At 31.8% G+C, this 17,529-nt stretch overlaps 2 protein-coding genes across 6 annotated transcripts; one reads left to right on the forward strand and one right to left on the reverse strand.

The window, feature by feature from the left end:
- Positions 1–12,575: 12,575 nt before the first annotated feature.
- LOC112791252 (photosynthetic NDH subunit of lumenal location 4, chloroplastic) lies at positions 12,576–16,555 on the reverse strand. 5 transcript variants are annotated; one of them, XM_072233443.1, is made up of 7 exons: positions 16,502–16,555; positions 15,995–16,410; positions 15,794–15,886; positions 15,409–15,469; positions 15,255–15,323; positions 14,980–15,113; positions 14,458–14,697 (listed from the first exon to the last, which is right to left on the reverse strand). In XM_072233443.1, exons 2-6 carry the CDS (start codon positions 16,316–16,318, stop codon positions 15,034–15,036), a joined length of 627 nt encoding a protein of 208 aa, XP_072089544.1. In that variant the 5' UTR covers positions 16,319–16,410; positions 16,502–16,555; the 3' UTR covers positions 14,458–14,697; positions 14,980–15,033. The 5 variants fall into 5 exon arrangements, with proteins under 5 accessions (XP_072089546.1, XP_072089544.1, XP_072089545.1 ...); XM_072233444.1 differs by having other exon boundaries at positions 14,458–14,721; positions 16,502–16,538; XM_072233445.1 differs by lacking the exons at positions 14,458–14,697; positions 16,502–16,555 and adding an exon at positions 12,576–13,883 and having other exon boundaries at positions 15,995–16,453.
- Positions 12,779–13,727, forward strand: LOC112791253 (heavy metal-associated isoprenylated plant protein 23). Its single transcript, XM_025834009.3, has 3 exons — positions 12,779–12,918; positions 13,097–13,265; positions 13,336–13,727. Exons 1-3 carry the CDS (start codon positions 12,844–12,846, stop codon positions 13,632–13,634), a joined length of 543 nt encoding a protein of 180 aa, XP_025689794.1. The 5' UTR covers positions 12,779–12,843; the 3' UTR covers positions 13,635–13,727.
- Positions 16,556–17,529: the final 974 nt, after the last annotated feature.

Raw genomic sequence — 17,529 nt, forward strand, 5'->3', positions numbered from 1 at the left:
ACAGGAAAGTCCATGGAGGTGGTGGACACCATGACAAGGAGGAAGATTAACATTATGTACCTACAAGAAACGAAATGGGTTGGTGCAAAAGTTAGGGAGTTGGATACTTCTGGTTTCAAACTTTGGTATACAGAAAAGGTGAAGAATAGGAATGGGGTTGGAATAATTGTGGATAAGCAGTGGAAGAAGGACGTAGTGGATGTCAATAGAGTGGGAGATCGGATCATCTCTATCAAACTTGTGGTGGAGGGAGGTGTTTTCCATGTGATTAGCGCCTATGCACCGCAAGTGGGTTCAGACGAACAACACAAGATAAGGTTTTGGGAGGATCTAGAGAGTTTGGTTCAAGGCATACCTTTGGGAGATAAGATTTTCTTAGGAGGAGATTTAAATGGCCATGTCGGGAGAGAAGTGACTAGATATGGGAGTATTCACGGAGGTCATGATTTCGGGGTGATCAATGCCGAGGGTAAAACTATTTTGGACTTTTCCTCAACATTTGATCTTCTCATCGTAAATACATGTTTTAAAAAGAGAGACGAACATCTTATAACCTATAAAAGTGGCATGACAAGCTCTCAAATCGACTTCTTCTTGTTGAGGAGAGTCCACCAAAAATTTTGTATTAACTGTAAAATTATCCCGGGAGAGAGTTTGACAACACAACATAGGGTGCTCGTCATGGATTTTCGCGTTGAGCAAAAGTTGAGGAAAAGACATCATACGAAGAACCCAAGGACGAGGTGGTGGCGGATGAAAGGTGAGGAACAAAGAAGCTTCCTAAGACGGGTAGGAGAAGAGGCAAAGTGAGATGGGAATGGAAGTGCGGAAGAGATATGGAGAGAGATGGCAGAAGTTATCAGAAGAACAGCAAAAGAAAGTTTTGGTGAATCTAAAGGAATAGGACCAAGAGACAAGGAGTCCTGGTGGTGGAATGTGAGTATACAAGAAAAGATAAAGATAAAAAGGGAATGCTTTAAAGAGTGGTCTTTATGCCGCAATGTAGATAACTGGGAAAAATATAAGGCGGATAAGAAAGAGACAAAAGTGGCTGTAAGTGAAGCAAGAATAAGAGCATATGAGGGTCTCTACCAGTCTTTGGGCACGAAAGAAGGAGAAAAAGGTATATATATATATAGAATCACAAAGAGTCGGAAAAGAAGAACGAGAGATTTGGATCAGGTTAAGTGCATAAAGAATAAGGATGGAGAGGTGTTGGCTCAAGAGGAGAAGATTAATGAAAGGTGAAAGAGCTACTTCTACGAGTTATTTAATGAGGGACAGAAGAATCTTCCGAGCCTTGGTCGATTATGCACAAGGGAAGAAGATCAAAACTTTGACTACTATCGAAGGATTCGAGACTTCGAGGTAAAAGAGGCTTTAAAGCAGATGAAAAATGGCAGGGCATTAGGACCTGATAATATCTCGATTGAGGTTTGGAAGGGTATTGGAGAAAAAGGCATCAACTGGTTAACCAAGATTTTTAATAAGATTTTAAGGTCAAAAAAGATGCCTGATGAGTAGAGAAAGAGTACCTTGGTACCTATCTATAAGAATAAGGGGGATATACAAAGTTGCGGAAACTATAGAGGGATTAAGCTTATGAGTCATACTATGAAGTTATGGGAAAGGGTGATAGAACGGAGGTTGAGAAAAGAGACACAAGTAACAGAGAACCAATTTGGATTTATGCCAGGAAGATCTACCAATGAAGCGATATACCTATTAAGAAGGATGATGGAGAGGCATCGTAGTAATAAAAGGGATCTACATATGGTGTTTATTGATTTGGAAAAAGCGTATGATAGAGTACCAAGTGAGGTCTTATGGAAGGTTTTAGAAAAGATGAGAGTAAGGATCGCATATATTCAGGCAATTAAAGACATGTATGATGGGGCCACAACTAGTGTGAAGACCCAAGGTGGTGTGACAGAAGAATTCCCTATTAGTATAGGATTATACCAGGGATATCTTTAAATCCATACCTTTTCACATTAGTCTTGGAAGTACTTACAGAGCACATCCAAGAGCCTGTGTCATGGTGCATGCTTTTTGCCGATGATATCGTCTTTATGGGAGAGTCAAGGGAAGACCTAAATAAGAAGTTGGAGTTATGGAGAGAAGCTTTAGAAGTGTATGGTCTACGCATAAGCCGTAGCAAGACGGAATATATGGAATGTAAGTTCATTCTGAGAAGGGAAAACCTCAATATAGAGGTGAAGATTGGAGAAAACATCCTACGAAAAGTTAAAAGTTTTAAGTATCTTGGGTGCATCATACAGGATAATGGAGAGATTGAACAGGATGTAAATCATAGGATCTAAGCAGGTTGGTCAAAATGGCGGAGTGCATCTGGTTTTATATGCGACAAAAAAGTGCCTTTAAAACTTAAAGGTAAATTCTATCGCACCGCTATAAGACCGGCTATGCTGTATGGTACGGAGTGTTGAGCGGCTAAAGGGGAATACGAACATAAGCTGAGTGTGGCAGAGATGAAGATGTTGAGATGGATGAGTGGTCATACGCGATTGGATAAAATAAGGAATGAAGATATAAGGGAGAGAGTTGGAGTAGCACCCATTGTGGAAAAGATGGTTGAATCGCGTCTCAGGTGGTTTGGACATGTGAGAAGAAGACCGATAGAACATCCAGTCAGGAGAGTGGATGAGATGGAAGATGGACAAAGAGCGAAAGACAGAGGAAGACCTAAGAAGACCATCCAGGAGGTGGTCAAACGAGATCTACATGTAAACGATCTCTCTGTAGATATGATACATGACAGAGCACAATGACATTGTTTGATTTATGTAGCCGACCCCACTTAGTGGAACAAAACTTTGTTGTTGTTGTTTTTGTTTGAGTAATATTAGAAATAATAATTATATAATTATAAATATTATATGTATAAAATTATAAATATTAAATTAAATAAAATAATTTTGGGTTATTGTCTCTCTATCATTACAAAATTAAGAGTTCATTACAAACTCGTTCATTAATAAGTAGCAATTAATTCTATTATTACTTGTAAGATATATACATGTGAGAGTGACAGATATTCAACCAAAATAAATTATTAAAGTGACATTAAAATGTATTCGCTATTATATATACTTTATAAAGAAACTGGAGTTTATGGGTATCAGTATGATTTTTCCATAAAACAATCATGCACGTCCTCTCCACTGTCGTCTATTATATTGGTGCATTAAAAAAATGACATGGAAATTGAATAGATTATGTGTAATTTAAAATTATCTGTATGTTTAAAGTTGAAATTCGGGAAGCAATCAAATTAGTTTCATTAAGATAGCTTGTTAGCATACAAAAGTGATGAAGCATGAAGGTATGAATGAAAAATTAAGGAGCAGAACAAGAAAGAAGCTTAAAAAGTTATATAAGTGGCTTGCAATGGGAATGATGAAAAAGGACTAGAGAGGTGTTCTTACGCCACCTTCCCTCCCCATTTCCTAAATTAAAGTGTCTCCTTTTCATAAACAAAAAAGAATCAATCTACAATCCAAAAGGAACCAAAGCACTCACAATGAAAAATATATTCATGTAGCTTTTTCCTACGTTTAATAGACATAAATCCATAATCATGTGCCACTCGTGTGGACAAATTAAACAAATTCTAGAAGTTTGAACTTCCATGTTCATAATGAGTTGGTTGTATGTACCTTGGGAGTATGGAGTTAGCTAATTAATTAAAGAAGTGAAAGAAGGTGAATGAACTTGATATACAAAAAAAATATTATAGCTTTATTTTCATCATTTTTTGGAACATTTTGTTTTGATTTCAAACTTTTTGCATCAAAGTTCAAATTGTTTTGATGGTTCGTTGCAAAATGATGCAAATCGTAATCACAATAATGTAATACGATCATATGGTGATGCACCAAATGATGTAGTACGAGATTTTAAGTTCTTACTTCATATATATGATGGTCGATGAAATGTTATATAAAGCCTATGTCACACAGGATCTGAACAATCTACCTCTAATAATTATTAATATTATTGCTTTTGATAATAATTTAGACGGTTAAATATATAATGATTTATTAATTTTTATTTAGTTTAAATTTTTAAAATAATTAATTTTATTATATGGTATTAAATTTTTTATAATTAAAAATTTAAAATTCAAAGCAAACCAAAAATAAATAAACTTATACATGCACATAGAGTTGATGTTTTAATTATTTTGTAAAAGAATATATTAGATATATAATTATTAATATATTTCTACTTATTAATTTAAGTTTGGAATAAGTGATGTTATCACAAAATACAAAGCTTACATGCGTATAGATATTTTGGTATTGTTGATGGATATTTCTCTTTCATTTCTCACCTACTATGCTTTTGATGGTGCGTTTTTTTTTCGCCTCTAGTTTGTTTTTACCCTTGCTTTGCTTTCTCTTTGCACCCTACTTTTTCCAAAAGTGAGAGCTTTCTATAGTGTTGATGTTATATGAAAAGGGCCATGCAGGATGGTGAAGTTATTTAAATCAAATTTGCTTTATTGGGCCTGTTTATCGTTATAAAATCGGAAATATTTAATAACTAAAGAAACTTAGTCAAAAACAGCCCTAACTTATTTTATCTAGTATTTATTAATTATTGTGATAATTAATGAATGATAAATAAGATAAATTTTGACTATCTTTTTTTATTAATCTCCACATACAAGCCTTTTCACTATACAAGTCATACAAGTTCTAAAAATTCCTAATCCCTAAAATGCGCCTCTTATGGCATATATATTTCATGCGCATTCTTAATAGATTTTTCAATTAATCAACGCGCAAATATATAAATTCCTTTTTCGAAAGGATTTCATTTCCTTTTTTGAATTCCTTCTGCGTTTTCTTGTCTTCTCTCTTCGATCTCTTTCGTGCGTTTCTCTCTTCCTTCTCCTTCGTCGTTTACGTAAGTTTCTCTCTGTTCTCTTTCTTCGTTTTTCTCGTTTTTCATTGTTTCTGAAATTAAGCTCTGAAATCGTTTTGAAGATAATGGATGATTCAATTTCAGATTATCAGCTGAACCAGAGCGAAGTAAATTTTGAATTTGAATCCAATAAAGTTCTTGAGGTGTGGTTTAATTCCAGTTAATAATTGAATTTGAATTTGAATCCAGTTAGTTGTTTATAATTGTGTTGTTGAATAATGCGTGAATCTTGTCTGTGAAATTTGTTGTTTATTATTCTTTGTTTGAATTGAATCTAATGTACTAGTTCTGATGAATTTTCTACATTTTATATTAGACGTTTGGGTGTAAATAAGGAATATTTGGGTGTATTTTAGGAAAATTTGGGTGCATTTTAGGAAAATTTGGGTGCATTTATAGTTTATAACTTTTCATCTCACTGAGGATGAATTGTCTTATTCTTTTAGTTGAATTATTTTAGTTTCTGTTTAATGATGATTCATGAATCTGATTTTTGTTATTTTTTATGATGGTTTTATAGTTCTATTTGTATTCTATAGTTTATGCTTGTTTTAATATGGTGTATTTTGGGTGTATTTTTCAGCCCTTCTATGACATTGATGAGCAGTTTGTTCTCCACATACAAGCGTTTTTCTCATACAAGTCTTCTCCTCCTTTTATTGTTTTGAATCCAATCAAGTGGCTGAGGTGTGGTTCAATTCAGAAGAAAAAAATATAGTATTAGAGGAAACATTTTTCTGTACAAAAATGCTATTTGTATACTAAAATCAGCTACTAAAATTAGCCACCAATGTATTTGTGTATAAATACATGTGTGATTTAATTTATTTTTAATGTATATTTATATTTCAGTATGTATTTTATACTGGTGGCTGACTTTGATGGCTAATTTTAGTGTACACGTAACATAACTCATTTCTATATTTACAGCAAATTTTGGTATAAAACAAAGATATTTTGGTGTATTTTATAGAATTTTGGATGTAGTTTTATTTTGATAAGTTCTGCATAATTTAGAACTCTTTCTCTTCCCCCTCCTCATCTTCTGTTACTTCTTTCTTTTTCATCATCATCACCATCTTCTTCTTCTTTTTTTCTTATTCATCTTTTTCTTTGTTTTACCTTCTCAAGTTTCTTCTTGTTTTACTCTCTTAACAAGAATAAAAACAAAAAATCAAACAAAGAAGAAGAAGAAACACATAATGCTCCAAAATTACTTAAAAAAATGATGAACTTACATTCATTTAACTAAAAGAAAGAAAGAAATAAGAAAAAGAAGAAGAAAAAAATACAGCATTAGAGGAAACATTTTTCTGTACAAAAATGCTATTTGTACACTAAAATTAACCATTAAAATTAGTCACCAATGTATTTGTGTATAAATACAAGTGTTGTTTAATTTATTTTCAATGTATATTTGTATTCTAGTATGTATTTTATACTGATGGCTACCTTTGGTGGCTAATTTTAGTGTACACGTAGCATAACTTATTTCTCTGTATTTGCAGCAAATTTGGGTCTAAAACGAAGATATTTAAGTGTAACACGAAAATATTTGGATGTATTTTAAGAAATTTTGGGTGTATTTTTATTCTGATAAGTTTTGTATAATTCAGAACTCTTCTTCTTTCTCCTCATCTTCTGCTGGTTCTTTTCTTTTTTTTCATCATTATCACCATCTTCTTCTTTTTTTTCTTATTCATCTTTTTCTTTTTGTTTTACCTTTTCAAGTTTCTTCTTGTTTTACTTTCGTAACAAGAATAAAAATAAAAAAATCAAACAAAGAAAAAGAAGAAACACATAATGCTGCAAAATTTTTTGAAAGAGGATGAACTTACATTTATTTAACTAAAAGAAAGAAAGAAAGAAATAAGGAAAAGAAGAAGAAAAAATGCGAAAATATTTTTTTTGTGCAAAAATGTTTTTTGTACACTAAAATCAGCCACTAAAATCAAGCACTAATGTATTTGTGTATAAATATATGTGTGTTTTAATTTATTTTCAATGTATTATTTGTATTCCAGTATGTATTTTATACTGGTGGCTGACTTTGGTGGTTGATTTTAGTATACATATAACATAACTCATTTCTGTATTTGTAGCAAATTTGGGTGTAAAATGAAGATATTTGGGTGTAACACGAAAATATTTGGGTGTATTTTTATTCTGATAAGTTCTACATAATTCAGAACTCTTCATCTTCTTCCTCCTCTTCTGCTGTTCTTCTTATTATCTTCTTATTTCATATTCTCATAATTCTTTTTGGGAGGAAAATACCAAACAAACAAAAAAAATACATAATGTTGCAAAATCAAAAGAAGAAGGAGGAGAAACACGACGATGAAGATAAAACACGCGAAGAAAAAGGAAGAGAAACACAAAGAAAAAGGAGAAGAAGAAGGAAGAAGAAGAGGAGGAGGAGAAACGCGAAGAAAAAATAACAGTTATGATTTTTATGGAGGAAGAAGAAGAAGTGTTGTTCTTAATGGTGAAGGAGCGCTTTGAAAATGTGATGCCCGTGTTAACACGTTTTTGTGGATAAGTATAGCTTCTGTTAGGTTGGTCCAACTTATAAGACTTATAAATCAAAACGACTTATATGTATAGCATGACTATTTTTTTTTTTTTATCTTTTTAACATTACAAAAATTCGATATATTTGAAATTGAAATCCCCTTAATAATGCTAGCTTTATTGAAAAAATAGATCAATCTTCCATCCCTACCCTTAGCTTATCTATCCCTAAATAGGATTAGATTAATATTTCAAAACTAAAATGTAAATCAAAGCAGCGATTATACTAATAATGCATATAAAATTATGACAGACAAAGCTCAAACTTTTTCATCAAGAAGCAGAAATAACTTATTGTTTATCTTTTTATTGAGTAGATAACTCATTGGTCATTCACTCTTATCCAGAAGGCCATGTTAATTTCTAGCTTATAGAAGTAGCAACTTGCATAACACAAATTGTATGTTTAGCATTTTATTTAACATTCAATAATTAAATCTGAATACACGTACGTCGGCCATCTCGATCAATTTGACCTCATTGTGGCTATTTGAAGAATTCTCTAACCTCTAAGGGTGACGCATGGTCTCTAACCTCATTATATATGTCCATTTCGACCTGCTTTTTTTTTAAACCAATAGCGTTTAACAATGGCCATTATTGTACTAATTAATTTTGTTGTATTGCGTTAGTATTAACTCCAACATATCAAAAAAGATTAGAATTAACTCCAAATTCCATAAAGGTTTGTACTACTGATGGCTTTGTCCATATATATGCACCCACTATATATGTAAATATATTGATCGTCTTTTAGGTAGAGGCAACAATTTCTATAGTGTGTATAACATTTTTGTGGAATTGGCTGAGTCAGGTAGATATAATAGGCCATAGTGGCCACCATATAATATATATATATGTTTGGACGCTGATAATTCATTTTTTAATTTTGATATTAAAAAAATTGATGTGTTATCCATCATTATTAGAGTTTTGAGGGTTAATCAGGAAGACAAGTGTTAACAAATTGAAGGGTTTGATTTAGTATGACAAAAATCGGAGGTTTTTTAATCTTCACTTCTGACCCACTGATTTGGATTTTTAAAATTTTTTTATTTTTTTAACTATAAAATCTATCTTTTGATTTGTTACACATTTGACAAAAAAAAAAAAATTGCACACACAATAACTAGAGTTTAATTTATTCATCAATCATGTTTAAGCATAAATCAGAGGCTAAGTTTTCTCTTCCTCACAAATTTTATCCTCCGATTTATATATTATTGTTTAGAAAAAAAAAATAAACTCTATATATCAATACTATATACTCTAATAATTCATAACAATGCATAACACTTAACAGAAATCCATTAAAAAAAATAAACTTGAATAATTGAATGGAAGTTAAATTTCTAATATTATTAAATATTTGTATATTAAAATTAGTTATTATATATTTTTATATTAATATATATAAAATTTAATTTATTTTTAATAATATATATTTTATATTTTAATATATATTTTATATTAATAGTTAATTTTAGTGATCTGTTTTATGCGCTATGTTAATTTTCAAATCTAGAGGAACCATTAAATATTTAAATCCACTTTCCTAAGTTTATTATAGCAATTATTATTTGTCATCAACGTATGGTATCAACTCCAAAGTTTAAGAGACAGGCATTGAATGATGCTATGTGTCTAGCGACATGAATATTGGGAAAAAATAATAGAGTAGTTTATATATATGTACTATATTTGTGTATATTATTTTTGGATATCTCCTGTTTTATTTTAATGTTAAATACAATTAATAAAGAATAAAAATATATTTTTAATATTAAAAAATATATACAAAAATTTATATAAAAAATACTACAGATATTATTTTTATGGTTTTTAAATTTTAAATATAAAATTTACAAATAAAAGAATAAATAATTTTACTTTTTTTATTTTTACTTTTAAACCATTTAGACAAAAAAAAAATCACAAGTAGCAAAAAAATTCCTCCTTTCTCAAAATAATATACTTGTATGGCGAACATAAAATAAAGTAGGTAGCTAGTAGGTAGTATAAGGAACGTACCTATAAAATTAGTCAAATTAACAATTTTTTTTTCTTTTCTTTTCTTTATTATTCTCCTTGCTTTTGTTGCTACCACCAGTACTCTTCTTTTAGACGCGCAACTCCATTATTTGAGACATGATTAAACCGATAGCTGATAACAAAAAAGACAATTTACATGAATTTTCATATAAAAATCTTACTCAAATTAAACATATGCAATACCATATACATATAAATTTTGGTTGTCAATAATTGAGAACCAAGCAAAAACGAAAAAAATATGGTGAAAACTGCACCTGAATTTTCATAAAAAAACATGTGTTGTGTTAAACTGTGAAAACATCGTAACTTTAATTAAAAAACGCCATTTTCTATTTTAATAATTAAAAAAACATATATAAAAACAAAACGACAGTGCGTTTTATACTTTAATAATTTTAAAATAAAAAGATGTAAAAATTCAAGTGCAGTCGAAGTAGATAGTTGAGAGCCATTAGATGAAAATTTAGTCAAATCAATCAAATCATCTAACGACTCTCAATCATCAATTTCATGTGAAATCGACTTTACCTGAATTTCCACCTTAAAAAAATAGTAAAAATGTCAATGACATTTTTTTTTAAATTAATTAAACAATTTTTTAGACAAAACATCAATATCTTCTGAAAAGTAAAACAAATTTTCTATAGCAAAGTAAAATTCACATGAAGTCAAATAATTTGGTGTAAGTGTGTAACACATATTTTTTACCAATATTAAAAAAAAAAAATTAGCCCCTCTTTTCAACAACAACAAATAAATAAAAACAAAGGAAATGTTTACAAATTTGCAGTGGTTCTAAAAAGTATCTGGAAAACTAAGTCTGACCCGAATTCCTCTTTGTTTTTGTTTTGGTAAGCATACGGTTCCCATTTAAAACAACAATCACTGATTTAATGTAATTATTTAGTAGAATTATTAACGCCAAAAATTATATGTAAGCTAAGAAATTGTTCCTTTTGGATAATGCTAGCTAGTAATCAAACAACGTATATAGGTTGTCCTCTTTCTCTTCGATCTCTTAATTAAAAAATTAAAAAAAAAATTGGCTTTGAGGTGGTGGATCAAAGAAGCTTCGAAAACCGTGGTCTTCCTTTGATTCTTGTATTAAAATACACATTAACAAAAACTAAATACTCATTTTTTTCGGAATTCAACATTACACATGCACCAACTCCTAACACAGCTGTGCTTGTGAATGTTCCAACCAAACGCGTTCGTAGCTTCAGCCTTCTGTCACTGATGAACCAAATTCTGAAATTCGTTACATAAACAAAATTTTGCAAAGTTGTAATATTGGTACAAGTTTTTTTTTTGTAAAATTTATTTGCACCAATTATTGGTACAAAACATTCTTTATTAAAGGGGTTTGCGCGGGAAACATATAGGGATATAAAAATCATTTTCACTAACCGTTGGATTTCACTTCATGAAAAGGTGTTTTGGCACTTGAATTATCTTCTTAGTTATCAACATGTTATAAGGTGTGTTTCGAGTGAAATTAAAATTAGAAGGTTCGTTGTTTAAAATCAAGGTAGGGAAGGAAAAAGTATGAAAAGAAACGAAATAAAAAGGGACACGCGGGTCCATAATTGTATTAAAAAAGCTTCATAGTTTGACAATTTTTCCATGGAAAAAGGACTTACTGTTTTACACTTTTTGCGCAATGAAGCGTTTCAATTACCCTTGACATAATTATATATTTAAAGAAAAAAAGAAAGAAGAAAAAGGCATGTATGAAGTTCTCAGATTACTTTGTTGATCATGATTTTTTGGTTAACTAGTTTAAAATTAACGAATCTCAACCTTTTTTTCTATGTAAACTAATTAGGTTGATATGGACATGCATGCAATATATTTATACTTACATGTGCGTAGTCATTTACTTATGAGTACTTTTGTGAGTGTCTTTTTTCTTCATATGTATATAAATTAGATCGAACCCAAGTGGATATAAACAATATAATAAACATAAACTTATCTACTCGGACCTGGTGGTATAACTGTTAATCTCCAAAGACAATAACTTCTTCTTTCTTATCTGCTTCAACTTGATAATATAATTTATCTATTAATAGAAAACCTTTTATATCCCAACAACAAGTTTCTATACGTGTATATAAGAAACTATAAGTTCATTAAATATTTTTAAAACAATTCCACTGCGTAACCAACAAAGATTCTATTAACTTTTGTCAATTTTTATTTATAACTGTATTTAATAGAAGTATTTTTATAAATATGTCTAATAAAAATGTCCTTTTTATGAATATGTCTAATAAAAATACTTTATAAATGTATCTCCTTAATATATCTTCTTATACATGTGTCTTTTTATAATAATTAATTATTATTGGTAATAAATTAATTGATAGTATATTGATATCTATATTTTTCTTTTTTAAAATAATTATTTTATACTAATTTTGATTAAATCTCGACAGTAGTCTTTAAAATTATGATTTTTACTATTTTAGTCCATTAGATTTAAATTATTATACTGGTCCTAAAGTTCAACTTCAGACACCGTATTAATCCTTGGATCTTTTTCGACATTGAGTCAATGAACAAAATGTCGAGCTAGTTCTGATTTCTCACGCTAAACACATGGTTAATTGATATCATTTCATTTTGGTGTTTAAACAAGACAAAAATGAGATTATTTTAAAGAATAAAGAGAGATAAAACAATTTGTATATCACTACATATAAACTCTTTTTCGTCTTTTCGTTTTTGCCTTATTTAACGCCAAAAAGAAATACCATTTAGCCTTGTGTTCAGCATGACAAGTTAAAGCTAACTCAACACTTCTTTTACTGATTTAATATTAAAAAGAATCTATGGACTAATATGGTATCAGAATTAAATCTCATTCTAATTTTTATTCTTTCTATTAAACGAGCGATTTATCTTCATTCCACTTTCATTTCTCAAATTACTTAAAAATTTAATATTTTAAATCAAAATTCTTCATTTCTTAAAACAGTAAAAGATTATCATAAATAGTCACAGGATTAAGGCTGGACGTTTCTCTGTTTATACTGTGAAGTGAAACTGTTAAAAAGTCTTGTGGACTGAATCACCACCTTAAAAAACATTTGACAAATAAAAAGGCCTGTTATCAAAATTGTAATACTACTATTTATGTTATGGTGTTTAATATGATCTGAAAAGCAAAATGAGAGGGCACTTAAGTTTACTGGTGTTGGGTGGGGGCCACACGACCTTTCCTCTGTTTGAATCTGATGAAACTCGTCTATAAGTATGTCCTGTCTTAAAGATCTCAAACAAAATAAACAACTTCTTCATAGAGCAGAGAGCAGCAACCATTATTACAAGGTAAGGAAGGAATCCATTTTTTCCTTGAAGAAAGTTCCTTGTAACCTTCTTTCTGTTTTCAATATAGCATATATATGCTACCCTGTATCCTGCCACACCACACCCCCTTTACTTCCCCTCTTTTCTCTAGTTATTTACTGTGATCATATATTCTCATATTTGAGTTGTGAATAAACAGAGAGAAATGGGAGTTTCTGGAACTCTGGAGTACTTGTCTGATCTAGTGAGCAGTAGCCAGCACCACCACAAGAAGAAGAAGAAGCAGTTGCAGACAGTGGAGCTTAAGGTGAGAATGGACTGTGATGGATGTGAGCTCAAGGTCAAGAAAGCCCTCTCTTCAATGAGTGGTGAGTTTACATTCTTTCTTTGTTTGTTTTCCACTGCATGTTCAATTCAAAATGAAACTGTGAATTGCAGGGGTAAAGTCAGTGGAGATAAACCGTAAACAGCAGAAGGTGACAGTAACAGGGTATGTGGAATCAAGCAAGGTGCTGAAGAAGGCTAAGTCAACAGGGAAGAGAGCTGAGATTTGGCCTTATGTGCCTTACAACTTGGTGGCTCAGCCATATGCTGCTCATGCTTATGACAAAAAGGCCCCTCCTGGCCATGTTAGAAGACTTGAGACCACTGCTGCCACTGCAACTGTTGCAACATATGAAGATCCTTACATCAACATCTTCAGTGATGACAACCCTAATGCCTGCTCCATCATGTAGACAAAAATAACTTCTTCTTTCCTTTTTATTTTTGTTCTCGACGAGTGTATGTACACTTTTCTTTTAATGACAAAGAGACGTTGTTGTGAATTATGATCAGTGCTTTCCTCATTTTCGCTACAATGGTCCTGAACTGTTCACAGTGCACTCTATTACTTTTCTTGCAGTAGATGGCTCTGGTGGGCCTTGATCTGAAGTCAAGAGATTGTTATTGTGTTGTAATGGCCTTCTTTTCTAACTGCAATGGACCTGGCTTGCGTGTAAAATAATCACTCCTTGTAAATAGATTGGGCCAGCAAGGTTGAAATGGTAAAATAAGCATGTTTAGTTGAAGTCAAAAATAGTAAATTCGAGTCAAATTCCTGATTGAATCTCCAAAATCGTAATAATAAATGCAATTTAGGGTACTAGGCACGATTGCTTGCTGCCTAGTTCTGGAGCATTCGGCCCCTCTTGTCACCGAAAGAGATACTGCATTGGGGCTCGTGTTCAAGAAAACATTCATACTTGAAATTAAATTTCTAAATCCTAGCCATCTTGGTTCCATAATGAACTGGAACAATAATGAAGAAGGAAGGCATATCCTTTTCTCTCAATCAACGTGAGGTTGGAATCATCTTTACCTTTTTTTTGCTTTGCCTTTTCTGTATTTCCCTCAGCCTTTACTAGATCCTAACAAAGTGTAACTCTGGCCAGTAAGGAGAATCCGACAGCATTCATTACTCGGTTGATGTTTATTATCATCATCCTTATTATTATTATATTACCAGCCCCCCATCAACATCATTTTATAATTAGCTATTTTAGATGTGCAAAAAAAAACTACTCAAGGTTTGCTCCATCCATGCATAAAAGCATATTAAGTAGTATTGACAAGATGTGAAGAATTGATGAATTTTCTCTCTCAAATTATATGTAATGTGCAGAGATACACCACTTGTGTAGTCTATGTCATCAGGAAAGATTGCTCGCTGCTCTCAAAAAAAGGGCATCGAGATCAGTTGGGTCCAACAGCACCAACCAGGAACAGTAACTTGAGGTAGCTGGAATCACGAAGGAGATTCTGCCAAACAATTTGATCAACACTCTCTAGCCCAAAAAAAAAAGGGGCATTTCATTGCTCTTGACTATCAGAAAATTAAAAGTTAAAACTATTCCTATTTTTTAGATATAAGCCAGACCAGAGAAGTAACACCATTTTTTATGTATAGTTTCAAAGGTTTTACGCTATTATAAGATAAAATTAGACAATTAGCAATACACTCACAGTTAATTATCAATGACTCTCTTATGAGAAATCTAATCTAAGGTTAATTAGTATTCTAAAAGGATGAAGGAAACTCACTTGATCCATGTGTAGTTCGTATGCATATATGTATCTGATCAATTTGGACCTCCTTCACTTTCTATTACCAGAATAAATACCAACAAAATTAATGTCATATAGAAGAGTTGCATTGCCGGGTATGTTGCAGTCACCTATAAACAAAATGACAAACCAAGTCAAAATCTCAATCAATAACACAAAAAATCTCATGTAGATGGAGTAAGTATGATAAAAAAAAAAAAAAACGTTTTCTGAAACAAGTAAGCCAGGGGATGAAATGAAATACAAATAACCTGAGAAGCATCCAGCAGGTTCAGGGCCATAAGCTAACATTGGAGGGATCTTGAGTTTGCGTTTCCCACCTGGTCAAAAAGTAAATCATTAAATCATTGAAAATGGATAAGACGCAAGTGAGATAAGAAATAAGAAACTCAAAATATTGCATACCTATCCTCATTGGAGGCACTCCTTCCCCACCTAAAATTCCCTGATCCAGCCCCTTAATCACCTGCACTTGACAAATGGGGAGTACTAGGGGAATAATGATTATCTTAAACAACATGAACAATCACCAATCAAATACAAGAACACTACACCTTAATTTAATGCTACTCATTAAATTTACTCTTTTAACCCTATTAATTCACATTGTTCACACATTGTTCAAAAATGTTATTAGTTACCTATATTTTTCCTTAACAAATACATACTTGAATAGTTAGTCCCAAGTCCCAACTCAACTCAGCTCTCAGCAATTAATTAATTAAACCATGTTTATAGTGAAATCAATAATTTAACTTTCGCTAAAAGATAAAAAAAAAAGTTGACTTGCCTTGCCAACACCAATGCGCATGGTGAGAGGTCTGCCACGTTTGTAGCTGCTATCAAACACTCTCTCATCCCCGAACCTTGCGGTATAGTGAACCTGCAGCGCAGGGTATCATTCCCTCAGCAGCAACAACAACAATAACAAGTAACAACCGTAACTAATTAACCAACTAAGTGAGGGCATGGCAGGGTAGCAGTAACTAACATTGATGAGCTCGCCGAGGGGGGCCTCATCGCCGAAGCCCTCGAGAATGTCACAGTAACCGAGGCCGGACTTAACGTAGTTGTACTCGCACAAGGGCTCAGCCGTGGTGGCGTAGTATTCGATTCTGGTGGCGTCAGCATTGAAGGGCGTTAAGGCCACCACCGAAGATGCTACAATCCCAATTCCGATACCAGCCAATGGATTACTCTTATGTGCTGAACAAGTAACCTTGGGGTTAGGCTTCGGTTTCCAAATACAAGATGGACAAGTGTAAGAAAACCCCAGTTTGGGACCCGTTGCAACGGAAGAAAGTGAGTGTGCCATTTTGTTACAGTTATCTGCTAGTGAAGATGAAGCCTCCACCTCCAAGTTTTTCTATGGCTCCCTCAGGATATCAAACCCGGGACTGGGTCCACCTAAAACCAAATATGAAATATCACACCAATGCTTTTGGATAATTGGCTAATAATATTATTTTTGAAAATAATATAAAATATCTTTACCCACCCTACAGCTACAGGATAACAGGAATGAAAACCAAATACTGCTACTCTCCTACTATCTTCCAGGTTAGATACTAATTAATTTACGAGGAATATATCAATATTAATAATTAACATTTTAGATCGATATTTTTTAATATTGTTACAATTTAAGATTTAAATAAAAAATAATAAATTTTGTGAACATTTACATAGTAGAATAATAATGAGCTTGCTTCACACTGCATATGCTCTCAAATCTAAAGCGAAAGCCTGACGACCATTCACCACATTATGAATATAATTTAAAAAAAAATAAATAGTAAAAACCTATCAATTACCCTTGATACAAATCAGTTTACTACTGTATGTTGAATATACTTAATCCAGTTTTATTCCGTCATATTACTTGTTTATAAATCAATGTTACATCAATGTAAATGCGCTGAAATCCATTAAAAAATTGCCAAACAAATGTCAAATTATAGTTAACAAATGAAAGAATTTTAAGTTGGTGGCTTTATTATGAAAAATTAATATGGTGCAAGTTGGGGGAATACGAAAATATTGTAACACACCCACGGCGACAGCAGCAGCTAGCAGACGAAAGGGAATGCAAGACTTCGTTTTCAAAAAGAAAAGAAAAATGGAGGACGTATAATGTAAAATGACGAACATATCTCTATCAACATAATAACACTCCCAACTCCAAATTTACATGCACTTATAATAAAGGTTACACTTAAAATAATTTTTAAAAAATACAATCTCACCAAATTTATTTAATTTTGGATCCTGTATACATTATTGTAATTGTTGTAATAAGGTGGCCTTGTAATAATCCATAATATTTATGTTGAGTATATATAATCTGACAAGGAGCACCATTTTTCAATCTTATTGTAGAAAACTTAAATCGAAGGCACTTGGCATTTTCGGTTTGGGTAATGCACATGATTTCACAATTGTGGAGTAGTGAGCTAGTGATCTTGCAGTGAAGGATGCATAACAGAATTAAAATATCAGAGATTCGAGAACGTTCTAACAATCGCG

This window comes from Arachis hypogaea, chromosome 3 (assembly GCF_003086295.3).
Source record: "Arachis hypogaea cultivar Tifrunner chromosome 3, arahy.Tifrunner.gnm2.J5K5, whole genome shotgun sequence".
In the NCBI taxonomy this organism is placed as follows: Eukaryota; Viridiplantae; Streptophyta; class Magnoliopsida; order Fabales; family Fabaceae; genus Arachis; species Arachis hypogaea.